The 27,986-nt window shown below is 52.3% G+C and overlaps 1 protein-coding gene across 1 annotated transcript; it reads right to left on the bottom strand.

Moving 5' to 3' along the window:
* CSRP1 (cysteine and glycine rich protein 1) lies at positions 1–27,986 on the bottom strand. Its single transcript, XM_039537707.1, has 6 exons — positions 27,855–27,986; positions 10,972–11,084; positions 8,117–8,285; positions 5,711–5,840; positions 3,586–3,679; positions 1–1,656 (listed from the first exon to the last, which is right to left on the bottom strand). Exons 2-6 carry the CDS (start codon positions 11,081–11,083, stop codon positions 1,580–1,582), a joined length of 582 nt encoding a protein of 193 aa, XP_039393641.1. The 5' UTR covers position 11,084; positions 27,855–27,986; the 3' UTR covers positions 1–1,579.

Below are 27,986 nucleotides of genomic sequence, written 5' to 3'. Positions count from 1 at the left end.
TCATTCTCAGAGCTTTATTGAATACATAATTTTGCTTGAACGCAATCCTTGTACATGGCATATACAGTAGAAATATTGCAACATAATGTTTCTCCTGCATTGTGGAAAAGGTATGTGGAATCCTAGACATCTCTGCTTCAGGAGGAAACAGGGGAAATAAAAGCTGTGATCTTTGCTCAGGTAACACCCTGAAGGGAGGGAATGATGCCAAGTGAATTAGTGAAGTTTTAGGTATAAACCCATAGAATGCTCTGTGTGATCCCAAGTTCTATTATTCCTTGGCCAGTTTTTGCATCTTTCTATTCTGCTCAAGGGATTAGATGGCATCTGAGCCCATGAAAGCAAAGCCGCACCTGAAGCCCCACAATGAGAACTGTACTGGGGAACGTTTGTTTGCTCATACAGCACTGTAAACTGAGGGCAAAACTGGCCCTGTTTTTTTTTTAAAACATACAAACATCTTCCAGCAGAGTTTGCAACCCGAACGCTGTAGCATCAACTGTGAAACCAGCATGAAATTGACCTCAATGTTCAAGCTGAGAGAAACACAAAACCGTGGCATAAACAGTGAAAAGCAAGTTGGATTGTTTCTGCGCTCTCGGGTTAATAGGCTAAGGTGCTGTTAGTAACGCAGGAAGAGAAATCTGGGCCAAAGGTTCCAAGTTAGCCAGTGACGCTGGGCATCGGTTTTTAGGAACACCGTAACAGGCAGCTTTGGGCTGGGGTTTCAGATGTGCCAAGTACCCTTTTGAAGTCAGTGGGAGCTGCAGCGGTTCTGAAAGAGATCAGCACCCTGTTGGCCCCCCAGAACCGAGACAATCTGAGTCAGTGGCCACTTTTGAAAGCGTACTAGTTTACTAGATTTAGAACCAGGGTGTAACTTCACATCGCTGCATTGAAGTCAATGGAGCTGGGCCGATGTACACCACTGGGGAGCTGGCCGGTGATTTATATGGACTGTCCCTCCAATTAGTATTTTTAATACAATACACAATTTAAAAAATATTCTCCTCTCCCTAGTCTGTATCTCTCGCTCACATCAGTCACTGGATCTCTGTCTCCCTCTGTCTCCAGACAAACAATAACCCACCCACAAGCCCCAATCATTTGCCAGCTTTGATTTTTTTACATCTAGGAACGATCGAATAAGGCTTGTTACACTCCTCTGACGTCCCAGTGGCTGGCTGCTTTCAGAGCCTCAGAGCACCCAGGTTTCACAGGTGAGCCTATTACCTACAAAGTGACGCTCCCCAGCTGCGTGGAAAGTTCTCTGCACAAGCGTGTGAGGGCGTCAAGGCCATTTGGCCTACGCTAGGGCTGTTCGCTCCTGAGTCAAAGCCCACGGCTGTCAACAGGAAGATTCCCGATTAGTTCGGTGAGCTTTGAGTCAGGAAACCAGCAGGCAAGTGGGTGGTGGACTAGTTAGAATAAGCAGGAGTTTATTGACAGAAGCACTGGCAGGAAATGGGGGAAGGACCGGGCTGCCTTGATCCACGTTTGAAGGTCAGTCTGGACAAGCCTGGTATCGGCGAAGCGCTCGGCACTGCAGGGAAGAGGCGGAGGAGTCAATCCTCATGGCTCACTCGGAGTGGATGAGCGCGCCGGCTCCCTGCCCGAAGCCAAACCCCTTGGGCCCAAAGTTCTTAGCGTAGCATCCTGCGGGAGGGGAGAAGCCATGAGTGATGGCGACACAGGGAAGGGAGGGGTGCCAGCCACAGGGGACATAGGGATCAGGGGGGAGATGGTTTTACAGTGTGGGGTCAGTGTTGAAATAGGCTCGTTCCCAGAGTTCAGATCCGGCCCCATCTCTCAGGCAGGTGGAAACAGGGTGAAGAAACAAGCACATGGGGACTGGTTAACACCTTTCATCAGAGGATCTCAAAGCCCTTTACGAACAAGGGCCTTGTCGTTACCCCCAATAGTGAAACTGAGGCACAAAGGGGGGGAACTGACTTGCCCAAGATCACACCGTAATGTCAGTGGCAGAGCTGGGAGCAGAAACCAAGCATCCTGGCTCCCAGACTGGTTCCCTATCCACTGCAACTCTCCCCCAGCCTGGACATAGTTGCCCTCGTTAGCTGGCTGCCGGGGGATGGGGTTTAAAGTTCACCCTGGGTCAGAGGTGAAAGTAAGCCGGTACGGTCCGGTCTGGTGTACTGGCAAGAGCCAGTACATCGTGCCGGACTGGACCGGCTTCTGCGGCAATTTAAAGGGCCCAGGGCTCCAGCCGCTGCGAGGAGCCCTGGGCCCTTTAAAGTGCCGCCAGAGCTCCGGCAGCTGGGCTCCCGTGGTGATTTAAAGGCCCCATAGCTCCACGGCAGCTGGACCCCAGACCCTTTAATTGGCCCCTGAGCCCCGGGACTCCCAGCCGCCTGTGCAGCTGGTAGATCTGGGGTGATTTAAAGGCCCTGGGGCTCCCAGCCACAGCCCGGAACCCCAGGGCCTTTAAATCTTGAAAGGCCCCGCCTCTTCCATTTGAGGCCACACCCCTGCTCAGGACTCCAGTGTACCGGTAAGTCCTTTAAGTTACTTTCACCCCTGCCCTGGGTTAGTTTCTCACCTCTACTGCTCGATGTGGACAAGAGTTCCCAGCGGAACCCCAGAGATCAGACTCACATGGAGTTCGCTCCCTTCTCCTAGATCCCACCCACACGCCAGCCCTCATCAAGTGACAACCCCCCCAGAGTCACTGTCAGTGAGCCCTGGGCAGAGCTCACAGGATAATCATCAGGGACGGCAGAGTCTCTGGTTTCGGGCAGAGAGTTTGGTGCAATGAAAGGTGTGCGATTGTTCACCCCGGAGACCAACCGGAAGGGACACAAACCCAGGCGGCAGCAGGGCGAGTTCCCCCATACGGAGCTGGGGCCACACACGAGAAGACTCTGCAGCCAGTCACACATGGGCAACCTGGCTGCCGGCTGCAGCACTTTGGGAGCAGCTGCAGAGGAGCCTGGCTTTCCCCCCTGGGGCGAGGGAAGAGGATGTGGTGGCAACAGCCCCATAGGCAGGAAGAGGAAATGAAGGCACTGATGGCCTTGCCCCCCAGGGGGCCACTAGGGCAGGCAGGGTGGGCACTGCCCACCTCTTTCAAAAGCAGAAGCATTAGGGGTTTTACAGATTCCCATTGAAAGACACTGACATGTTAGGTTCACTTGGCACTTCCAGAGGCCACCAGCCGCCCCCACAAACCTAGACCAGCCTGGCTATGGCCCAGGTAGATCAGGGTGAGGTAATCTGTAGGTGCTAGATGGGGAGAGATCCAGTGTCTCTGCAGCCCGCGTGGCCGGCGCGGCGTTAACCCACAAGGGGCCAGGCCACTAGAGAGTCTGAGTGCTCGCTGTTCCCATACATGGGGTGCTCCCCAGGTACATCCCTGCCCCTCTCTCCATTCATATTTCAATATCAGCTACCCCCCAGTATTTTAGTAGGACCTACAATTGTCAGCATCTCGTGTTCTGGTTTGGGGTCAGCAATTCATTCTCCCCGAAGAGGCACCCCCTCAATGCCCCCTCCCCCACCTTGCTCTGGACTCCTCTCTCCCCTGGGTCCCAGGGATGCCAGCTCGCAGGGAAGGGGGGCGCTCACCTTTGCAGTAGATCTCCCCGTCTTTGTCAGCCAGCGTGGTGGATTCCAGGCCTTTGCCGCACTTGGCGCACCGGAAACAGGCCTTGTGCCACGACTGCGGGGAGATGAGCAGAGAGCAGTCAGAGGGGGCGGGGAGCAGAGCAGGGGGCCGCTCAGGCAGTCACCCACTGCTAGGACACCCAGGGCATGTCAGTTCCCTGGCTCTCCCCGGCAGCACCCCCAGGGCCCCGCCGCGGGGAAAGCTGTACAGTGAAAAGTGCCTGTCCCGAGGCTCTGGTCACAATCCCATTCTCCCCAGAAGGGGTTCAGCCATGCTACAGCCCGGGTCAGACCAGTATGGCTTGATCTCCACTCCATGGGATGGTGGATTTAAGGTGAGTGTGACTCTGTGGTACCCAGGCCCCCCAGTGTCGCTGTTTTTAGCAGCGCAGCCTTGGCTTTACCCCTTCGCAGTCCCTGGCTGGTATTCCCAGCATTGCATGGGAGGGTTGGCTTTTATCACACTTCCTTCTGTCTGGGCAGGACCCTCAGTGCCCAGCCCCTCCTTAAAGAGGTTTTAAAGCTTCCAAGCACAAGTCCCAAGTCACAGCCACAATTTCCCTGGGAAACAGCGTCCAGCTCTAGCCTAGTTCACATATTCCATTCCCCACATAACATAGTGCCCCTTGATGGGTTGTCTACATCGGGGACTGACCCCAGAACCTCAGAGTGGTGACAGAGCCATGCTGTGGGCATGGGCTACCCCCACATCCAGCGGATCAGCTCAGGGAAAACCACCCATTACCCTGGTGAGACGAAACTAACTGGCTCATCAGAAAAGATTCCAGGCGAGTGGGATTTCAGAGGCTGGTCTAACCCGGATCTCAACCAGTCATGCATGAAACCGGTTACAGATAAAACATGCTCCTTTAATCTTGTTTCCAAACTACCAGCCACCCACAGTTTAGGATTTGCTCCTGTAAAGAGTTAACTCTTAAACATTAGGCTGCTGTTGATCAGCACAACTCCTCTGAAGTCAGCCAAGCTGTGGCGACTGGATTCGCAGTGCGCACCACCTAAGGATCTGGCGAGAGCCCCTGGCTCCGTATTCTAGAGATGAATGCATCCTAAAGCACTAGCATTAGAACAGGTGCACCAATGAAAGTTACACCCTGCGGGCCTCAGGTTGAGAACCACTGAGCTAAACCCACTTGAAAGCCAGTAGGCCTCCGATGCCTTCCCTCAATTTCATGTTCCCAGGACAGACAAGTTCTCCCACAGTTCACTGGGAGAGACTCAGAGCAGCTCAGCTTGCTGCAGCACGTAGAACCATGGGACATGGCCGCAGTAGTCCTAGCTATGCACATGGGGATCACAGCCCCAGATGTCCCAGTAACACGAGTCAGGCTGGACTAGTGGAGGGTGCTGCAGGTCAGGACTGCACAGAGTTCCTGGCGGGCGGGACAGAGTCTAAGACTGGAACAGCAGGAGATGCTACAGATGCATTAGCAGAGCTGTATGTGCTCACAGGGCAAGGCCCGGGGAAGACCCAAAGACAGTCTAGAGACTTCATCACCCTGCCTCATGCAGAGGCCAGCGGTGGAGGAGAGAGAGGAGCCTGAAGACTTAGGAAGCCTGCGGCTGGGTGAACTGGGCTGTGGAAGCCAGATCCAGCCTTCTAGAGCCTCTGGGGAGCATGACAACATGGCGGTTTCCTTGCAGCAGACTTGTCTTCCAGCCCAGGGCTGTGATGCACATCATTCTCCTCCCAGGGCATGGGGAGGGGGGTAGGAGAAGGGACCAATCATAATCCCCTGGGATCAGGGAGATGGAGAGGGCCTGTGGCTACCCCATGCGTGCAGCTCTCTGCTACCTGCATGTATCATAAAGACAGAATTTTCAGAAGGGGCCAGCACCACCCATAGGGGCCAGATTCTCAAGAAAGCTCACAGCACGATGGGCGCTAGCTGAGCTCTTAAAAATCCAGCCCCATTTGTGGGTGCTGGACATCTGGCCCATGATAGCGTCCGGGCTTGGCCCTGGACCATGAGCCCTAGTTCATGGACCCTTTCAGAGCTCCCAGCCACATGCTGACTCAGGAACCACCACCCTGCAGTCAGCTCCCCCCACGGCACTGCTGTCTTACCTTCCCAGCGCCAATCACCTTCTCAGCAGCATACACGGCCTGCCCGCAGCGGGGGCAGCCATCAGCACCGCCCACCTTCTGGGCCAACTTGGAGGCATTGGGGTTGTTGGTGGGCTGGTGGGGCTGGATCCTGTGGGATTCCAGTTAGGGAGAGTTAGTTACCTGGTCTGCACGACTGGGAAGCAGCGGCAGACAGAGATGGCTGATGAGACAGGGGGGCTCCACATTCAGGGAAGAAGAGAGGTCTCCGCTAGGGCCAGATTGTGAGAAGGGCTCAGCACATGGGTTCCCGTTGTGGGCCAAACCCTTCGGACGCTCTGGGCATCTGGGAGAGAAGGGTTAGAACATTCCCCGCAGGGGGCACACAGACTACAGACTCTCCTGCAGGTTTGCTCTATGGGAGATCTGCCTCTATTAGCGAAGCAGGGCCCTGCCGGATGAGGGAGAAGGCAGGCTAGAGTCACTGTCGCTCCCATCATGCTGCAGGGAGCCAGCAATTCTGGCTGGACAAGCTCCTCCCACCCCATGGATGGCTTCCCAGATGCTATAAGCCGCCCTACTCTGAATGGGGGATGCACACGGGAGCTGCCCCCCTGGGGGTGAAAGTTCAAGACTTCAGCACAACATTTTGTCAAAACCCTTGCTGCTGTTTGACCAGCTCTGCAAGGAGCACCAGGCGAGGGCTGCACTGCCCCCAAAGGTGGGTGTTTACAGCATGGCTGCTAGCTTGAGTTGGCTCCTGACCTAAAACCCAAGTGGAGATGAGGTGCCGGAGTCCTTCACTCGATGTAGCTAGCCCTGTACCCTGCACCTGAGATTGACCTTGACTGGCTCTTTGTAGCCAAACCCAGCACCCACCATCAGCACTGGTTCGGTTTCAGCAGCTCTCTTGGTATGGACATGTTATTAGGATGGCAGACCAATGAATTACAAAGTGCACTTACCAAGGGATGCTGCTGCACGGCCGGGGATCACGTGCGCACCAAAGGCTTCGGTAGCCAATGATGGACCAAGGGATCGGGGACTGGGAATTGATCCTGCTTTGAGCAGGGGGTTGGACTAGATGACCTCCTGAGGTCCCTTCCAACCCTGATTTTCTATGATTCTAAGGGAACGTCTACACTGCAGTATGTGTGCGCGAGTGCAGTGGCAGCTCATGTAGACATACCCACACTAGCTGTATTCTAAATAGCTCTCTGAAAAGAGCAGTGAGGGTGCAGTGCTGCAGGCATCACTATGGGATGCACAAATGAGTACATACCCTGGGGGTCAGGCAGCCTTGCACAGCCTGCATGAACGCCCACACCACGATGGCTTCACTTCTATTTTTAGCAAGCTAGCTAGAGTACGGCTAGCGCAGGTCTGGCTACACAAGCTGCACATCACACCCCTGGCTGCAACAAAGACCTACTTGTAGCCTGAACATCTGGCCAGATCATCTGAAGGACCTTGATTGATCTAGGTGGCACTCGATCTTCAAGGGGGCTACGTCCCTTTGGGATTTGCCTTGACGATGATGAACTCCATCGAGGTAAGAACTCCAGCGCCTCTGGAATTTTACAGTGAGGCCACCTCAAGATAGCAATGACACTGTAAACGTGCACCTTTGCTTGGCAGTGAAGACACAGCTGAAGGGCTGGTGTACACAAGAAAATGTGTGCGACCCAGTGACGTTGCTCAGTGGGGTGAAAATCCACCCCTCTGAGCGACGTAGTTAAACCAACATAACCCCCAGTGTAGACAGCACTAAGTCGATAAAAGAACTCTTCCATCAACCGAGCTACTGCCTCTTGGGGAGGTGCATTAACCACAGCAAGGGGAGATCCCCTCCCATCGCTCATTTGCTGTAGCGACTGTCTACACCGAAGCACTGCAGCTGTGTAGACATATTCCTAAGCCAGGCTTTGATTGTATTGGAGTAGAGACCTCCCATTCTTCCTGGTCATTTGAACTACCCAGGAGGGCAAGGGCTACTGATCTCATTAGACTCCTGCTAGGTTACGTTTTAGCTGCCAGCTTGATTCTGTTCTCAGGGCTGCCTTTGTTAATGGCAGGGGGCATTGTCTCACCAGGTGAGTGGCTCAGCTAGACGCCCAGCTGCAGCCAGACACTAGACTGACCCAGTCAGAGGATCCTGGGGAGAGGCTGGCATTTACAAGGCTGGGAAGAGCCTGCCAGCCAAACTGCTGACTACTAGGGGTCAGGAGAGTGCAGAACTTTACACGGAAATTGAAAGACATGGTAGAAAGCAGGATTTCTTTAGAACAGGAAATGCTAGCAGAGCTGCTCAGCTCTCTCGGGTCCCCAGTGCCCCTCCCCACTGGGGCCCCCACAGCCTAGCGCTGGGATGGGGGTGCCTCTCTCCCTTTTATAGCCACTATTTTTGAAATGAAGGCTCCAACTCACTCTTCTGATTTGATTCCCAGCGACTCTCCCTTGTCGGTGCTCAGGGTCCCTGCTCCCTGACCATAGCCATAGCCTTTGGGGCCATACTTCTTGCCGTAGCAGGACTTGCAATAGATCTCTTCCCCGTGCACAGCCACGGTGGTGCTGTCCAGGTTCTTTTTACAGACCACTGAAGAGGAACAACGGGAATGTCACGCTCAGACCTTGGCCAGGAGTTTATAGGTCATCTCTGGCTTCTGGGCAGCCAGAACACACTGGCAAGTCTGAGAGCATCAGTCCTCCCAAGACATATTATGTGTCAGATTATGTGCCGAGAACAGGGCCATTGGTATGAGTTAAAAAACAACCAACCCACCCACCCAGGTAAACGCCAGGAAGTTCAGAGTTAAAAGGTGAAATTGACATTAACCCCAGTGCTGCCAGTGGGCAGAGTGGATGCAATTTGAGAAATGACAAGTTATGAAATCCCTTTACAAAGCTCATCTGCACCATTCTAAGGGTTAATCAGGAATGGTGCAGGCAGAGGAGGGCTGCATAGACAGTCAGTGATCTCAGCCTTTGCGGGATCAGTTCCATGGGATGACAGCAGAAAGTGTGCATGCCCGGAGACAGTCCAGCTCGGTCCGGGCCAACCCCGACTGGAGCATGCTCCTGCCAATCAGGAGACTGGCAGCTTAGAACTAGCTGATGACAGGCAGCACAGACAGCACTCTTGGATGCTTAGACACACTTGACCTCCAAGCCCTAGCGCTGGATCAGATAATCCAAGAGGAAGTTGTAGGGGCGGGGAGGAGGCTGGAAGGGGCAGGATCAGAGGTGGGGGCAGGGCTCACAATCCCAGCCGCAGCCTTTTGATGTTTACCTACCTCTGGCTGTAAAGGAACGAAGAGGCTGGAGGAGCCCAGCAAGAGCCAGACACTGGTGTGTGACTGAGGGCTTGGCTACACTTACAAATTTGCAGCGCTGCAGCAGGGTGTGAAAACACACCCTCTGCAGCGCTGCAAATTGCGGCGCTACAAAGCCCCAGTGTAATCAGCCCCAGCGGCTGGCGCTCCCAGCCTCGTCCGTTATTCCCCCAGGGCTGGAGGCTGGACAGGCGCTGGGAGAGTTTCTCCTCGCGCTGCGCGACTTACACTTAGCGCGCGCGCTGCGCGCCAGCTGCGCGCCGCAGCCGCCACTGAGCGTTTGAAGTTATAGCCCCACAGACTCAACCCCCATCCCACATGCATGCCTGAAATGTCAGCAGGAAGCCGCTCCCCGTGGCCTGCTCGTCTCCTTGCCAGAAGAAAAATTTCTTGCCCTTAAACAATGTTTCAAGAATGCAAACACAGAGCCGCGCGCTCCCCTCGGAACGCTCTGCAGGCCCAGCGCCTTCCACCTAAATATGGGATCTTAAATCTGCACTTCCCATCCCCATGACTAAATATGGTGCTTTTCCTCCAGGGCAGCTGCTCCCTGGGCGCTCTCTGTGCTTGGAGAGTAGGAGGGGGAAAAGGAAAAAGATAATGTTTGCCATGTAAGGACGGTTATGTCAGGAATTTCTGCGGGTTAGAAGCTTCCTGAGCCCTCTGTAGCAGAGCTAGCTGGGCTGGTATTCGGAGCCCATCTAGCCCAGTGGTTCAGCAAATCCCCACCAGCTGAGCCATCGGGCATTTAAACATTTAATCTACACTTAACACTTGCATGGCTACATCTGTTGGGGGGGAGACACACACCCACAGCCAATATAGCGATGCTGGCAAAAGCCCCAGTGTAGAAGCAGCTATGCTGACAGAAGTGTGCTTCTGTGGGCACAGCCCATGTCCTTTGGGAAGGTGCTGTTCCTACACAGGTAGAAAAACTCCTGTCAGCGTATGCTGCACCCGCGCTGGGGGGTACCTGGGCTCTGTAGTTCAGATATAGCCTTACACTGGGGAGAAGCAAACAAAGACCAGGGCTTGTGGGTGGGCCCCATTTCCTGTGCGGGAAAGCAGACACCGGAGTGCACCTGTCGGGTGGGGAGATCCTGTGCCGTTCCCTGGAAACTCCTCCCCTTCCCCTGCCAGCTATGATCTCTGGGGAACTGCATTTCTTGGGATAGCAGGTGCCAGCAGTGAAAAGCAGCTGCACGACCCAACCCTGCGTTTCTCTGAGCACAGGTGACATCCACCCAGGTGGGAGCTAGCATGTCAGTTGCCACTCCATGTCTGCATCCTTTCCAGTGCTGGTTGGCATGTGGAGACCGCCGTATGGATGGGCTGAGGCTACGACTGCCAGACGGGTGAGGGGGGTCCAGGCATCGGCCATGCCGCAGGCATTTGGTCACCAGAATGGCCAGCAAGCACAAGGCAAAGCAGCATCCTCTGTCCACAGATCCCCAGGTCCTGCAGGGTTCAAAGGCCACACTCCAGCCGCCTGCAAGGCCCCACACAAACCCTTCCCTCTTCATTCAAAGACGGTGCAGAGATGTGCCCTCATGGAGTTCCTAGCCCTCAGCACCACTAGCATGGCTTTGCTGTGGGATGGTACAGTCAGGGCTTTAAAATAGTGCATTTAGGCATCTAGGGGGCCTGCGCTAGTGTGGTTTAGGGTTAGTGTTTCATTTAGCAATGTGGGGGCGGAAGTTGCATGGATGTTTCCCCAAAGCACCCCTGCCATTTCAGTCCCTAAATCACCCACGATGCTTTGCAAAAATCCCTTCCCCCAGTCTGGAGAACAGAGAGCTGCTCCCAGCCCAGCAGTAATTAGCCAAATGTCAGCTGTCTGGGTCTGCTCTGCAGTGCCGGGGGCATGTTTACATCGCTGGCAAGAGCAAGCAGGCCAGGGCGTTGCCATGTCAACGGAAAGGCCAGGACCCCACGGGGCGCTGTACTCACGGCACAAGAAGCAGGACTTGTGGAAGCTGTTGCCTTCACACTGCACCTCTTCGGCGAAGTACACGGCCTTCTGGCACACGCCGCATTTCTTCCCTCCGCCCCAGTTCGGCATCCTGTGGAAAAAAGACAGGAAAAAGCAGATTCACCCCAACGGAACTGAGCAAGGCAGCTGCTGGACGGTGCAATTAGAATCCTGGGAAAGGGCCAGGACACCCCGCAGGTGCCGGGGAAAGATCCTAATGTCACAGGGACATCTCAAAACCCAGGTATGTAGGCTCCAACCAAGAGCACACACACTGCACCTAAGTCACGTAATGCACAGATTGGAGCTGCATACGCTGGCATTGCCTGCAAAACCCAGCAATGTTTCCACTTGTGTCCCAGAACTTTCTTGCCTGGAGCTGGAGCATTGCATTCTGGTGCTAGCAGTTAGTGCAGGTGCCCCTGGGTATAACGGAAGAGTGGTGGGATGCATTTGGTACATGGGTCACACACTGGCTGGCAGTCAGTGTTGTCCTCAGCAGCTCTCCAGCCTAGATCCGGCTCTCTCTGCTCCGTGTGGCAATTCAGCTACCCACGAGTGCTAGATGAGGCATGGGAAGGAGGAGATCAGATTCTTGTGTCACGGGGCACGCAACAGAGATTTGCACCCCTACAGCGTGGAGAAACGAGACGCCTCTTCGTTGCTTTGCCAGAGATGCAGGGATTTCCCCATTTCCTTGGACCGCTGAGCCCAAAGAATTTTCGGGGAGAAAAGGAATCTAGATTAACAGCACTGCAGGATAGGTTAACAGCACTTCTCCTGGGCCCCAGGTCTGTCTAAGGTGCCCCTCACCATAGTATCACCACTGGACATGGGAACTTTTGTACCTTTTGGGCACAGCTGACCCTGCACTGTTCACCAGGACAGAGAGAACCAGCAACTCCCTGTTATAAAAGGGTAAAGGAATGAGAGCTGGAAAGCGGGGAGGAAGAGAAGAAAATCTGCACAGGCTGAGACAGACCAGGCGAGTCTCACCCCACATTCTGGGTCCTAGTTATCTATGACAAAGCAACAGGCCTGGGGCAACATTCCTCAGGGTCTGGCTGGCTGGAGTGTGGGGGATGAGAGGGCTTCCTGGAGGAGCAGCCTGAAAAGTGTCACTAGAATCGCCTGCTCTCTGAACATCTGTCCTACAGCTGTTGGTGAGGATGAGAGTGGGGAAGGGGATCCCCGATAAAGGCAAGAGACAACATCTGTGACTGTGCCATGTATACCCAGACTCCGCAGTCCTCCCCACACCCCAACTGCACATGCTATTGGAGTATTAGCCCTGTATTAGCCTTCCACCTGGCCTCCCTATTCCCGGGAGATTTGGGTTTTTATCTTGGATTCAACACCAGAGAAGAGAATCAAAGAAGCCCAGGATATCTAGAGACATGTCCACAAACTTGACAAATGTCACAAAACATTTAATTGCCTTGTCTAGGCCAGCCCTGAAATTCTAACTTGGCTGTAGGGGGTGGAAAGCAGGGCTTCCTATGGGGTCTCCTCTTTTCCTGGGAACTCAATGCCAAAAAGGTATCAGAAGGGGACCACCAAGTTGAGGCAGCCCCAAGTTTTAAGAAATGCAGAGCAATCAATCAGGATCAGGCCTTCAGCTAACCCCCAAGGACAGAACAAGACATAGCCATCATGTAAACTGGTTTCTCAATGCACTGCAGGCACCAATACCCTTCCTTAGCCAGCCTCATCCTCTGCCCCTGCCAGCCCTACGGCACTGGGCTGTAGAGCGGTTGGGACAGTGCTTGCTTTGGTGCCGTGCAGCCAGGTAGAAAGATTATTCCAAGGACCATGCACCCCGGTGGGAACACACAGCCTTGTGCTCTTTGGCACAACATCAATGAAAGCAGTGGGGCAAGTTCCCAAGAGATACAGACAGGTTTGCCCAGACACCACACACCAGCCAGAAGAGTTAACTGCCTCCACCAGCTTTAGTACTACAGCTCTGATGAAGAGGACACACGGTTCAATGGTTGCAGGGGAGGGGGCGAGAGCAGGGGGAATAGCCTGAGTCTGGGGGCCATTCCTTATTCTCTCTCTGACTCCCTATGTAACTAAGGGCAAGTCACAGCCTCCCTGTGCCTCAGGTCCCCTGCCTGTACAATGGGGTAATACCCCTGCCCTGCCTCACAGATGGTTAAGGAGAATAAATGCACTGAAGACAGTGAGACTCTCAGATCCGGCCCCATCACTGCAGTAGAAACACTTTAGACTGAGAGGTGAGGCTGCAAACTCCACCTACCCACACAGTCCCAGGGAGACTGCTCACCCAAGCATTGGCAGCATCAGGCTGTCGTTCTTCTGTCACAGGAGAGGTCGAGATCTTGCGGGAATGAAAGAGCTACATAAAATATTCCACAAAGTCCCTGAATTAGGGCTTGTCTACACTTGAAATGCACAAGTGGCATGGCTGCGACACGGCAGTGTAGACACTCACTACGGCGACAGGAAGGGTCCTCCCATCCCTGTAGTTAATCCACCTCTGCCCCATGAAACGGTAGCTAGGCAACAAAAGAATTCTTCCATCGACTGGGGGTTAGGTTGGCTTTACTACGTCACTTAGGAGAATGGGTTTTTCATACCCCTTAGCAACACAGCTGGGTCAACCTAGTTTAGTTTAGGCCAGGCCTTCCGGTAAGTCACTAATAAAATGAGTTTGGTGATCTTAGCCTAGGTTCAAGTAGGCAGGGATGGCTTTAGGAAGTGTGGGGCCCAATTCGAACAGTTTCGATGGGGCCCCGGCAGGGATGACGAAAAAAAAAAAAACCCACGTAAAAAAACACGTGGGGCTTGTACTCACTGGGCGGTGCTCTCAGTCTTCGGCGGTGGGTCCTTCACTTGCTCCAGGTCTTTGGAGGCACTGAAGGACCCGCCGCCAAAGTGCCACCGAAGACCCAGAGCAAGTGAAGGACCCGCTGCCGAAGTGCTGCCGAAGACCCGGAGCGAGCAAAGGACCCGCCGCCGAAGTGCCGCCAAAGACCCAGAGCTCTGCCAGGTAAGTAAAAATTAAAAAGGTGCCTCTAACCAGGGAAGGGATTCTCACTGGGCGCAGGGCCCTCTTAGACGCGGGGCCCAATTCGGGGGAATTGGTGGAATAGGCCTAAAGCCGGCCCTGCATGTAGGCATGGACTCAGGATGGGGACAGCAGAGAGCTCCAGAGTCCAGGTCAGGACTGAGGGCTGGTCTCCACTGAAAAAAAGTTACAGCAGCATAGCTTCATCTCTCAGGGGTGTGAAAAATCAACCCCCCAGAGAGACGGAGTTAAGCCGACCTCACCCCCGGCATAGACCGCGCTAGGTCAGTGGAAGAATTCTTCCGTCAACCTGGCGACGACCTCTCGGGAAGGTGGTTAAACACCAGCAATGGGAGAACCCCTCCCATCCGCATAGGTAGCATCGACACTGAAGCGTTTCAATTGTAGACGTAGCCTGAGGGACAGACCTGAGCCCAGCACCAGGCTAGCAGGGGAGGCTGCATTGGCGGAGCTGTGAAGAGGGCTGACCCGGCGGCTAAGCCTTGCTCTAGCAGTGCTGTGCTAGCAGTTCCTGAGTCACAGCCGCACATTCCAATACCAAATATATTTAAGTGGCCTGCATGGGTTGCAGGGATAAAATGCTACCTAGGATGGGGGATTGTGTCAAGGGACCACCCAAGGGTATCTTATGGGCAGGGTGACCCACTTAGTTAAAAGATTAACTCCAGCAGTCTGCAGCTCCTTGCTCCTCCCCAGTGCCCTGCAGGCTGGGGTTTGTGCATTTTCCTGTCTGCTGCGTCTGGCTGCTGCCAAATCCCTCCCTTTCAGCCAGATCATTCTGGTCCAGCACCCTGGATGGCCTTAAAAGGACTGTTTCTCAGAATCTAATTTCACTTGGCTGGGGTGGGAGGGAGCTCAGTCCCGCTCAGAAAGGGCGGCTCCCTGGAGAACAACAAAGCCGATACCAGCCGTAAAGCACCTGGCCAGAGGCAGCCCAGGTACAGACACACTACAATTCCCAGGACAGAGCTCTGGGGAAGGCCACTTCTGTGATTAGAACAGAGCTTCTCTGACCCTTACAGTACAATCCTAAGCATTTTCCCACCCCCCTATGTCAGATACCAGCCTCCCCTGTTTCAGAAGGGACAGAGAGACCCATTACCCCTTACCCCTCAGTCCGTCCCCTCTCCCCCACTACTCCTAGGCAAATTCCATCTCTAGTAACCAGCCAACCAAAGGCTACCCTGTAGTTTCAGACAGATACACATATCTGTTGTTCAGTGCTCCAGCGCGTGCTGTGTTCAACCCCAGAGGCAGCTGCAATCAAGTTCAGTACCAAGCTGTCTAGCAGGATTTGCTACAGCCGGCACTGAATCCAACCGATTGTCCCCCTGTGACAAAGTGGGGCTGTTCTTAATGTTTCCTCTGAATACTGTGTGGGTGCCTCAGTTTCTGGCCGACATTCTGTATCCGTGGCAACTAATGGCCTGGGCCCTTCCCCCCTGCAAGGGGATGCTAAAGGTGTGGGAGAACAAAGAGATCAGGTGACCGCCTGGCCTGGGAAAGAGACAAAGGCCAGAAAGGAGGGGCTGGAGGGGGTTTCAGTTGGGAGCTGGCTGGGGACGGGAAATAAGGGCAGATGGGGTTATCTGCCTCACTGGGCCCTAGAATGGACCCAGCTGAGGGGTCCCGTTCTCTGTACCTACAAGCTCTGTTTTAGACCGTGTTCCTGTCATCTAATAAACCTCGGTTTTACTGGCTGGCTAAGAGTCACGTCTGACTGCTAAGTGAAGTGGGGGTGCGTGCATGACCCTCTGGCTTCCCCAGGCCTGGGTGGACTCACTGTGGGAAGCGCAAGGAGGGGCAGAGGATGCTGAATGCTCCGAGAGACCCAGGAAGGTGAAGCCATGTGAACTTCTTGCCCTGAAGACAGTCTGCTCCAAGGGAGAGGAGGCTCCCCAAAGTCCTGACTGGCTTTGTGGGGAGCAGTTCCAGAGCATCGCCCGGGGACTCCGTGACACCCCCTCAGTGGAACAGCTTTTTTCAGGAGCAGTTGTCGGAGAGGGGTTGGGATAAGCCCTGTTTGACCCCAGTTATCTGACAGGTTTAATGGTGCAGACGCGGCCTAAGAGAGGTTGCGCGTGGTTTGGGGTCTCCTAGCAAGTCTACCACAAGAGATTTCAGCAGTGAACATGGTATAAATAGATTCCCCAATAAACAAAGCAGCCTCAGTTTACCTCACAGAAATATGGGCTTGTGGGACCGTTAGCGGAGAGAGGTCTTCTGATAGATTGAACAATGTCCTCCTCCCCCTCACCACATGCACACTCAGTCCACAACTCACACACGAAAGCTTGAACACTGACTGGGGAAAACCCAACTGGCAGAGGCTGCAGCAGGGATCAGAAAGCAGCAAGAGCTTTATTCTAAGGGTTCAGTGAAGGTAGGACGGCAGGAGAGTCAAGGAGAGGGACAGGGTGTAGTCAATGAACATAGGAAAGACCAGACCAGATCAGGGGTCTGGCCAGTGTAGTCCAGTGTCCCATCTGACAGTGGCCAGTACCAGATGCTTCAGAGGAAGGTGCAGCCCCTCCCCCCTGTAGACAGATGAGAGATAATCTGCCTACCCCCTACTAATAAATGACTGGATTAAACCATGAGGTTTTTGTAGCCCTTCAGAGTTCATTCACAAGACTCAAAGAGGGATCAAAGATTTATATCCAGAGTTATAACAGTCAATGCTAAATTCTTGACCTCAGTGACATCCTGTGGCAATGTGTGTTTGAAAAGGGTTTGTTTTTTTTTTGGTGGGTTTTGAGTTTGTCACCTTTCAGTTTCATTGCACGTCCCCTTTGTGTGTTACAAGATGGTGAGAAGACAGGAGAGAAGTTCTCCAATCTATTTTCTTTATTCCACTTGCTCAGCAGATACTTTGATCATGTCCCATTGGCGAGTGGGGAGAGGAGCATTGTTAATGGTAGCAATCAGCTGTCACAGGATTCTGGAGAAGGGAATCTATGCAGTTGTGAGCTATTTGAGGAAGGGAAGTTTGTCAGAATCTAGCATTTTCTGAAAGCTGTGCCGGGCATCTTAGAACGTAGTTCTGTGTAAAGCTGCTGAGTTCATCTTATCCCAATCTTCAAATTTCGAATTCACTAGGTGATGTCTTATTCTAGCCACAGTAAGTATGAAAGCTGCAGATCAACATGGAAAATGGGCATTCAACGTTTAGCGCGTCCCAACAATTCACACATTGATGAAGTTGAAGGAAACAAGCAACCGAATGGACGGAGTGAAAAAAAAAATTCCACTTCTACGTGAGGAGAGCTAACACAGTCCATATTAGTGATAAGATTGAGAGAATTCATGCTCAGAGGGCAGAGAATCTGGTTCTTTGAATTCTCCAAGAACAACTGTGCCACTGAATGAAACACTACCATTGAAGCAGAACATTGATTCACCTGACAATGCTGCAGGAGAGACATTTTCAATGCCATCATCACTGAAATGTAGCCACAATGACAACTTAAGTCCCTATTCCAGCTCTTTAGCATTAGCTGAGATCAAATCAGTGATCATGCCGTAAAGACGACTGATATGAAAGGTAGACTGGAACCTGATAAGAAACTGGAACCACTTGTGCCAACACCCCCTTGAATGCAACCCAAACAGCAATCTAAACAAATGATTCAAGCACTTAGCCACAGATTAAATTGGTCAGGAGGAGTGTGACACTCTGTACCTCAAAGTAGTGCCTTGGAACCCCTATATTCACCACTATCATATGATTACGATGTGTTTTGTACAAAGTTTGCCTTGTGAGGTATCATTTAAGAAGTCTTGATCTGTTGAACCTTAATATCCTGTATAAGTAGGAGCATTGCCAGCAGATCAAGGGACGTGATCATTCCTCTCTATTCGGCATTGGTGAGCAGGGGCGGCTCTAGTAATTTCGCCGCCCCAAGCACGGTGGCACGCCGCGGGGGGCGCTCTGGCGGTCGCTGGTCCCGCAGCTCCAGGGGACCTCCTGCAGATGTGCCTGCAGAGGGTCCGCTGCTCCCGCGACTCTGGTGGAGCATCCGCAGGCATGCCTGCGGGAGGTCCACCGGAGCCGCGGACCAGCAGACCCTCCGCAGGCACGCCTGCGGGAGGTCCACTGGAGCCACCTGCTGCCCTCCCGGCGACAGGCAGAGCGCCCCCAGCGGCATGCCGTCCCACACGCGCGCTTGGCACGCTGGGGTCTGGAGCCGGCCCTGTTGGTGAGGCCTCATCTGGAGTACTGTGTCCAGTTTTGGGCTCCACACTACAAGAAGGATGTGGAAAAATTGGAAAGAGTCCAGTGCAGGGCAACAAACATGATTAGGGGGCTGGGGCACATGACTTATGAGGAGAGGCTGAGAGAACTGGGATTGTTTAGTCTGCAGAAGAGAAGAATGAGGGGGGATTTGATAGCTGCTTTCAACTACATGAAAGGGGGTTCCAAAGAGAATAGATCTAGACTGTTCTCAGTGGTAGCAGATGACAGAACAAGAGGCAATGGTCTCAAGTTGCAGTGGGGGAGGTTTAGGATGGATATTAGGAAAAACTTTTTCACTAGGAGGGTGGTGAAGCACTGGAATGGGTTACTTAGGGGGGTGGTGGAATCTCCTTCCTTAGAGATTTTTACGGTCAGGCTTGACAAAGCCCTGGCTGGGATGATTTAGTTGGGGATCGGTCCTGCTTTGAGCAGAAGGTTGGACTAGATGACCTCCTGAGGTCCCTTCCAACCCTGAGATTCTATGATTCTATGATTCCCACAAGGGGGAAATGCATTCCTTCTGAACACTGTTTATATTGCATCTGAAAAGAAAACTGGGGAATATTCTGCCCAGGTCTTTGCATTTGTCCAGTGAAAATATAACTATAGATGAGAACTTCAGGTGCATGCATCCCAGACTTTGACACATGGGTGTGCAGTGCATCATCAGAACCTCGGTGAGCAATTGACACCTAGCAATCTTACAACACATGGTGGCTGTTAAAAGCTGCCAGCCAGCAGCCTCATGTTTAGTTTAACTGAAAGACGAAAATTGATGCACCTGTTTCCCACTTGGGGCTTGGCTACACTTACAAATTTGCAGCGCTGCAGCAGGGTGTGAAAACACACCCTCTGCAGCGCTGCAAATTGCGGCGCTACAAAGCGCCAGTGTAGTCAAAGCCCCAGCGCTGGGAGCCGCGCTCCCAGCGCTGTCCGTTATTCCCCACAGGGATGTGGGGTAAGGACAGCGCTGGGAGAGTTTTCTCCCAGCGCTGGCGCTTTGACTACACTTAGCGCTTCAAAGCGCTGCCGTGGCAGCGCTTTGAAATGCAAGTGTAGCCAAAGCCTCGGTTGAGTTCTTAGGAAGACTGTAGCTCTGGTCCTCCACTGATGGCAGTTAGCGTAGCTTCATTAGTTTCAATTGACACTAGCTGAGGATCTGTCTGCGTCCACATTTGCATCCAGCTACTCCTGCAAGTATGATGAAATCTGCACAGGACACCAGGGGTCTGATCAAAGTGCAGCATGAATTTTACATAAGAAGGGACTCTACAGAGAGGAACTAAACTTTCAGTGGTTTTAGTTGGAACTGGCAGATTTCAGGCTGACACTGTCACAGGCTCAGTGGATGAAGTCTGGCTTCCAAGTTAACAAAAGTTTGTAACCACACAAGGCCAACACTGGAAAACAATTCAGAGACATGATGGAAGCTTTCCAATATTTAAACAAAGGCAAAGGTCAGAGACTGGGCCTAGGATAGAAAGAGGCTGAAATATGAAGAGCACTTACTTAATGAGCAGTTATTCAATGTTTTATTTTCTCCTTATTGTTCGTGTGTGACCCATACTTTATGCCCTGCACACTAGCCAAACGCTGCTCTGAAGGCAGAATTATTAATTTCCTCATGGTCTTTCCTACGATAGTATCTGAGTGACTCACAAACTTATTTATTTTCATAGCATCCCTGTGAGATGAGGGAGCATTATCCTCACTTTACAGATGGAAAACAGAGGCACAGACAGATTATGGTCAAAAGTATCCACTAAATCTGGATGCCCAATCAGAGATGCCTAGGACCTGATTTTTCAGAGTGCTTAGCATTATACAGCACTGATATGTTCAAATCCCAGCTCCCAGTGATTCAATCACAGCTGTAAGTGCTCAGCACTTCTGCAAATCAGACCCCAGGATATCAAGCCAGGCACCCAGAAAATGAGGGATGCACATGTTAGTGATCACCTGTGAAAAGTTGGGTTTAAGCGACTAGACTAGCATAAGGCCAACAGACCCCAGTTGTTGGTGGGCAAATGTAACGATGCAGTTCTGGCGGGACCCAACTGAGAGTGCCAGTTCAGGACAAATTGCTTAAAACAGGGCAGTTATAGCCCAAGGCTGGGGTTTTTCCACCTCTAAGGCAAACCAAACCAGCCAGCCAAAGAAGATTTTGGTCTCACCCCACTGGCTAACCCCAAGTCACACAAGCAATTCCCTTAGACACTCCAGTTTCCCAGTATCACCATCAGTGCCACTCATTATGGGGACAAATGGTTATGAAAACCAATACCCCAATAAAGAAAAAAAAGGGTTCTTTCGATCCCAAAGAATCAAGCCCCAGAACCAGACCCAGGTCAATATACAAATCAGATCTTACCCACAAATCACCCTGTTGCCAATCCTTTAGAATCTAAAATCTAAAGGTTTATTCATAAAAGGAAAAAGATATAGATGAGAGTTAGAATTGGTTAAGTGGAATCAATTACATACAGTAATGGCAAAGTTCTTGGTTCAGGCTTGTAGCAGTGACAGAATAAACTGCAGGTTCAAATCAAATTTCGAGTACATCCCCAGCTGGGATGGGTCATTCAATCCTTTGTGTAGAGCTTTCATTTGTAGCAAAGTCCCTCCAGAGGTATGAAGCAGGATTGAAGACAAAATGGAGATGAGGCATCAGCCTTTTATAGTCTTTTCCATGTGTAAGAACACCTCTTTGTTCTTACTATGGAAAATTACAGCAAAATGGAGTCTGGAGTCACATGGGCAAGTTCCTGCATACTTTGCTAAGTTACAAGGCGTATCTGCCTTCTCTCAATGGGTCAACTGTATAGCTGATGGTCCTTAATGGGCCATCAAGCAGGGTAGGCAGAGCTAACACCAACTTGTCTGGGATGTCACCCAGAAGCATAGCACAAGACCGTATAGAGCCAATATTCATAACTTCAACTACAAAAATGATACACCCATATAGACACCAAAAAGAACAGAAGTACTTGTGGCACCTTAGAGACTAACAAATTTATTTCAGCATAAGCTGTTGTGGGCTACAGCTCACTTCTTCAGATGCAACTGAATATCTTTTTGCGGATACAGACTAACACGGCTGCTACTCTGAAACCTGCCATATAGACACCATAATTATAACCAGCAAACCATAACCTTGTCTTAGACACCTTATGTGACCCCCCAGTTTTCTTTTCAGATGCAATATAAATAGTGTTCAGAAGGAATGCATTTCCCCCTTGTGGGAATCATAGAATCATAGAATCTCAAGGTTGGAAGGGGCCTCAGGAGGTCATCTAGTCCAACCCCCTGCTCAAAGCAGGACCAATCCCCAACTAAATCATCCCAGCCAGGGCTTTGTCAAGCCTGACCTTAAAAACCTCTAAAGTGGTTCAACACTTTTCTAGTGTGGCTACAGTTATACTGGTATAAATGTGCTTCTACGAGTATAGCTTGTTTCCCTTCTCACATGGGAGTAAGCCATACCCGTATAAAGCACTTTTACACTGGTATAACTGCAGTCACCCTACGGGGTTGTACTGCTTTACTTATCCCAGTACAGTTGAACCAATCTGAAAACACCAGTTTTACAAGCTCTCCCTGGAGTTTCACTTGTAAAAGTTTCATGGGTTTTTCCACCTTTCAGACACAAACCACGGCAGGTCTGATCAGGCTGTGGGGGAATCCCACCACTAGGCTGAGGGGTGTGAAAATCTGAGCATTACTTCTCTGAAGAGAAACAGGTCATCCTGACTTGTTACCCCACCACACTCACTGCTCTTCTCCCTCAGGAGACCAACAGTTGCTTGACCTTGCTCAGTGCCTGCTCTGGGTGATTTTGAAACAAGTCTACAGTGGCCAGGATCAGGGTAGGTGACACAGGGCCAGATTTTCAACAGAGTTCGGTGTGCTGGGTGCTGAGCACCTGGCCCCAATCAGTGGCTCTGAGCACTTGGAAATTTGGCCCCATGCTCTTTAACAAGTCTGGCCCCACATGGCTTGGGCCAGCTCTTTAGAACATGCATGAGGTCTGTGTAGCTCCATCCCATTTCCCCTCCCTCAGGCTAACACAGCTGCAGATAAGAATCTGGCCTCATTAGCACCTCTGAAGATCACCAAGGTGTCACTGCAGAAAGCAGCTCCCTGGGCGCCTCTCCGCCATTCCAGTGTCAGAATATTCACGGATGTTCTGTCCATCCTCTACACTACATAATGGGCGAGCATGATTTAGACAGCAATTGCCTTGGATTTAGAGATGAGAGGACAGCTACTAGGGAAAAAAGGTTAGACACCAATTAATTTTGGCCATACTAAAAGGTTATTTAGCAGAGGAGAAGGGCAGGTTTAATGCACTTGGATTGCTGTAGAGCATTGAACAGTGTGGCATAAAATTCCACCTGTAAAGTTAATTCACACTTATTTGTCCAGGAGCAGGGCTGCCCAGGGGGAAAGGGGGGCAAGTGGGGCAATTTGCCCCAGGCCCCACAGGGGCCCCCATGAGAATATAGTATTCTATAGTATTGCAACTTTTTTTTATGGAAGGGGCCTCAAAAATTGCGGCCCTGTCCAGGAGAACTCTCACGTGGCCTTGAAACTAGTGACAGAGTCTGGAACTGCAGGAGAGGGATCTAGAGAGGGACCACAGGGACTGGGGTCTGATTTAAAGTCTTCCTGATTACTGGATGTAAACAGCACACTAACGAGATTTGCAGAGGATAAGTAATTGGCAGGAGATGCAACTCCAAGGGGCCTGGAGAGGTTAGACATCTGGGCAGGAAAGAAAAGGAGAATCTCTTTGCAAAGATATATCCAATCCACTGAGGAAAGCCACAGGGACAGATTTCTGAGGCCTTACCACCTACCACTGGGACCAGCTTTTCAGGGTTCTTTGCACCCAGTGTTCTGAGTTCTTTTGGCAGTTTAGCCAGGAGAGCCCAACTCTCTCCTACCATATGTCACTTCCATCTGTGCAGATCGAGTATGAAGTGGGTGTAGCACACTGTCACTCTGATTTGGTAGCAATTTACATCAGTTGTGTACCGGTGTAAGTGACTGCACAAGGAACAGGTTCCAAAAGAGACCTGGGGCCAACCCTCACTCACCTGGTGCAAATCAGGAGTAACCTCATTAAGTTAGCAGAGATACATGCACATCAGACCGGTGTGAGAGAAAAGAGAATCAGGTCTCAAGCCTCGTGGCATGATGACCAATGCAATCTGGGACCAAATCAGTGTAGCCGAAGAGAGCAGCACTCACTGTGTGAGGCCTTTCTGTGGGTTTTGGCTCGGAGCAAGGGAGTCAGTACAGGATGAGTTATAAATGGGATGAGTTAGGGTCCATGGAAGTGAGAGACTAACAGCAGCCCGTGGCTAGCGCAGGATCCGCACACAGAGCTTGCCAGTGCACCCCGACCTGACCTTCCGAGTGGAGAGCTTCCCCAAACCCAGGCAGACCCAGTCATGCCATATTCTTGAGTGGCTTTGAGACAGGCAGAGAATTTCCACTAGAGACCGGGCCAAGCCCTCTGCTGCTACCAGGGGGGACAAGCCCATGTCCCTGAGCCTGCTCCGCTACAGAAGGCAAAGAGCCGGCCACATAAACACCAGACCACTGTGCTCTAGACAGGTTACCATACATGGCCATTCATTAGTGCTAAAGGGCAGTGAAATTCCTGAGGAATGAGGTATTGCAGCTACAGAGATCGCAAGGATCCCCAGACATTCCACAAGAGGGCTGCTGGCTGCAAGTTTTCCATCCAAATCCAGTTTGGGTGGAAAAACTGGAGTATCTACTAAGTGAACAGTTTGATGGGAAGTGTGTGCTCTCCATGGAAAATCCAGGCTGGGGGCCGGGGGGGCAGAATCAAGAAAGAAGCTATTTGTTTTTCAGCAAAAAGTCAGGTTTTCCTGCAGGGAATTTCCCCTGATCCCTCGTTTTCTGACCAGCCCTATTTAATGCAAGTAATTTAGCCCATACCAGGTACCTTTTGAGAACAGAGTCAGATCCTAGGCTCTATGGGCTGCTTTGCCCTCCCCAGGAGACGGAATCCTGAAGCAGCCCTCCCCAGTTCTAAGGCAGTATTCGGTACAGATGCTCTGAGATGCACTGGGGTTCTGGCTGGGAGAGGCACAAAACCCCATAGAAGAACCCCCACCCTCCCAAGTAGGAAGACAAGCCACACATCCAGTTCATACCAAGCCTCTGTAACAGCATGCCCAGAGGGCAGAGGGAGGAGTATCTTGGCACTACCTTTGCCAAGCTCTGAGCAGCTGCAGGCTCCAGGCTATTCATGGGAAGGTGGATCCCACAAGCCAGACCTTGCAGCCAACAGGAATGGGAGAGAGAAGCCAAGACACCCCCTCCCCAAAGCTCTGTGCGGGGGGAAGAGGTATCCATGCATCAGATGGATCAGTAGCCAAAGACACACAGGATGGTGCCAGGGACAGCACCTAGTAGCAACCTCAACACCTTCCCTCTCCCTGGTATCCCAGTGCTGGCTTTTCTCATCAAGGTGTTGGCTCACTGGCCCTTGACCCTCATGTTTTGAGCTGAGCTCCAGCAAATAGGTTTACACCAGATAGTAAGTGTCTGGTGTACCTTGCCCAGGAGGGCCATCCCTAGGGGGGTGAGGGACCCGGGGTGGAAGTGACGGATTCGTCTCTTCCGGGACCGACCACACTAGCCAATCGCACCAGCCCGCGGGGCCCCCCAAAGTGCGGGGCCCGGAGCGGTTGCTCCGATTCGCCCTACCCAAGGGATGGCTCTGTTGTCCAGCTCTGGTTAACACCCCCTCCTACAATCTCTGCTCTTAATTTGTGCAAACAACGCCTATCTGGATTTCTTGCTTTAACACCAGGCCGAAGCTCATTTATTTGGGCCGCATCCTCAGCTGTATAAATTAGTGCAACTCTAGTTATTTCGGGGAAGAGACCGGTACACTGATTTACACCAACTGAGGATGGAGTCCTTGAAGTTTACAGGAGTGCAACCTTTACCCAGACCAAAATGGGAAGTTAGAGCAGGGCAGTTAGGAGACAGGACTCCTGAGATCCATGCCAAGCCCTGCCACTGATCTTAGGCAAGTCCCCGCTGCTCAGAGCTTCAGTTCCCCTCCCCGACAACCATCTGCAAAATGGAAACACAAATTCTTACCTACCTCCGAGTGGATTCTAACTAGTGATAGCAAAATGCTTTGAGAGCCCCAAATGAAGGGCACTAGGAAAGTTCTCTTTGCTGCTTTAGGGAAACACAATTTTAAACTCCAGGAGCTATAGGCTGGGTTTCCCCATTAGATATAATCACATACGCAACCTCCCTTCCGGGGTACAGAGCACACATACATTTCCGCTTCCCTCGTGGCAGGAAATTCACTGAGCAGGATGATGTCAGCCTGCTTTTCTTGTTTAAATGTTCAGAGATTCCTAGGTTTCTAGGCCAGAAGAGACCATTGTGATCATCTCATCTGACCTCCTGGGTAACACAGGCCGGAGAACAGCCCCACAGTAATTCCTAGAGCTGATCTTTTAGAAAAACCTCTAGCCTTGATTTAAAAATTGTCAGTGATGGAGAATCCATCAGGACCCTGGGTAATGTGTTCCAAGAGTTAAGGACTCTCACTGTTAAAAACGTACACCTTGTGTCCAGTCTTATTTCCCCCCCAGGCCTCACACATTTTCCCTAAAATATTTCAGAAAACATGGCCGTAGGATTCCCCACAGTCAGAGATCAGAACTTGGGCCCACGCCTTTATCCACCAGAGTGGGTGCCACTTATGCTCAAAGAAGCAAAGGATCTAAGCACTGGCAAGAGGTGGTGTGAAGACCAAGCTCATTTCCAGACTTTGGTCACAGGTGAAACGAGTTGGGGAGGTCTCAGTAAACATTCACTGTGGACTCTGCATCAAAACCCCATCACATGATACGGCCCAGGTCTGGAAGAACAGGTGATTTGGGGGAAGGGAGCGAGGGGTCAGCATTGTGGGGCACTGACAGGGCTGCAAGAAGATGTGGGACTACTGCCATTGCAGGTCAGGCTTGAGGGCCACTGGCACAGCTAACAGGGATGCAAGACTGAAATAGCAGGAGGTGCTAGAACTCAGGACTGAGGAGCATTCATAGAGCTATATGCGTGCAGATGAAGCCTGCACCGGACAAGACCCCACCACATGCAGCTCCAGCCAGCATCATGAACCCTTCATTTCCAAGGGTACTACACTCACCAAGAAGTATAGCATGATGGCTACTCCATCCTCATCCAAGCGTCTCTCAGTGTCACAGCACTACCACTCTGTTCAGAGGGTTCCTGCCATGCCATGGGTGCAATGGAGGCAGCCTGGAAGCTCAGAGAGGTAGATTGCAATCGCCAAGCCTAAACGCAGCCCAGGGCATTGCCTGGCACTTGCGGTGGCATGGGCCAGCCCCTCTCCTGCTATGGAAATCAGGGCACAGGACTGACATGCTGCCTCAGCACGTGTGGGGGAGTCTTTGCACACACAGCTGGTGGGAGGGGTGATGGGATTCCATTGTAACAAGCTGATGTTACGGCTGAGACGCATGCAGCTTTACATTACATGACTGAACAACTCCTCTCAACAGTGGCAAGATTCTACCTGCCTGCCAGAGCCAGGAACAGGGAGATCTGGGGAGGAGATTGAGGATGTACAACGTCACAGCCTTAAAATACAATTGATTAGCAGAGCTTCTGAGGCAGCTCTGTGTAGCTGTAGCCCTGACAGAGCTGATACTTGATAACACAGGTTACAATCCAAAGGAACCTTCAAAAACCTGGACCTGAAAAGTCAGCCTGGAGATTTGCAACCTGAACCCAGAGGAAACTCTCTTAGCTGGTCCCCAGCTCTGAACCTCTATTCCAAACACCCCAGCTTTGGAGAGTGGGAGGTGTCTACAACCCCAGCATTGGGCAGCTCATCCCAGGGCTGGTCCGGCAGCAGCAGAGCCCTGCACTGGGATGACTCCCCTAAAGGTTTTGGGGAGTGGGGAGGCAGAAGGGAGCAGCCCTGAAACCCTGCTCTGAATTCGGCACCTCCGAGCCAGCTTTATTTGCAGTCGCTCCGAACTCAGTGCCAGGGGTGCGGCTGGCTCCGTAGCTGGGAGCAGTTCAAAGTTGCCCTGCTCTGGAGAACAGCCCCGTTTGATGACCGGGGACCAAGACAGCACAGGGACTCCGAGCTATACCAGACCCGCTGCCCCTTAGCACATCCCCGGGCAGCACAGCCCCCGCGTAATAACAGAGCCAGGGCTCTGCCCCCCTCCCCCAGCTGCCCAGAGCAAGAGGAAACCGGCCAGATCCTTTCTGACTCAGGCACTTGGCTTTCACGCTAATATGGTCCGGAGTGCGGCTCCTTTGACGCGCGCGCGCTCCGGGACCTGGCGGGGGAAAGCCCCGGGGCAGAGCAGGTCTGGGTCTGGCCGGACAGGGAGCTGCAGTCACGATGCGCCGCGTGGGGCTGGGGGCGCTGCAGCAGGAGCCCATGGAGGGTCCAGCCGGCCTTGGGTAGAGTCCGGGTCCCCTCGCCGCCCGGCCGTGGGAGCAGCTGCCCCGAAGGCACGTACCTGCTGCTGGGCTGGGTTCTCCTTAGCTCTGCGCTCGGCGCTGCGCTCCCGGGCTGGGCTCCGCTGGGGGCTGGGTTTTGTTCTCCCCGGGAGAAGGCGTGTCCCGAGGCACACACCCACCCCCACTGCAGG

This window comes from Mauremys reevesii, linkage group 4 (genome assembly GCF_016161935.1).
Source record: "Mauremys reevesii isolate NIE-2019 linkage group 4, ASM1616193v1, whole genome shotgun sequence".
NCBI lineage: Eukaryota > Metazoa > Chordata > Testudines > Geoemydidae > Mauremys > Mauremys reevesii.
The sequence above is the reverse complement of the archived record's forward strand: the minus strand, read 5'-3'. Positions and strand labels throughout refer to the sequence as shown.

Excerpts from the sequence above, each read along its gene's own strand:
- CSRP1 (XM_039537707.1), bottom strand. The coding sequence starts at position 11,083 with ATGCCGAACTGGGGCGGAGGGAAGAAATGCGGCGTGTGCCAGAAGGCC. Across the intron at positions 8,286-10,971 it reads CAAGTCCTGCTTCTTGTGCC|TGGTCTGTAAAAAGAACCTG; the intron begins GTGAGTACAGCG and ends GTTCCTCTTCAG. Across the intron at positions 1,657-3,585 it reads CGGGGAGATCTACTGCAAAG|GATGCTACGCTAAGAACTTT; the intron begins GTGAGCGCCCCC and ends CCCCTCCCGCAG.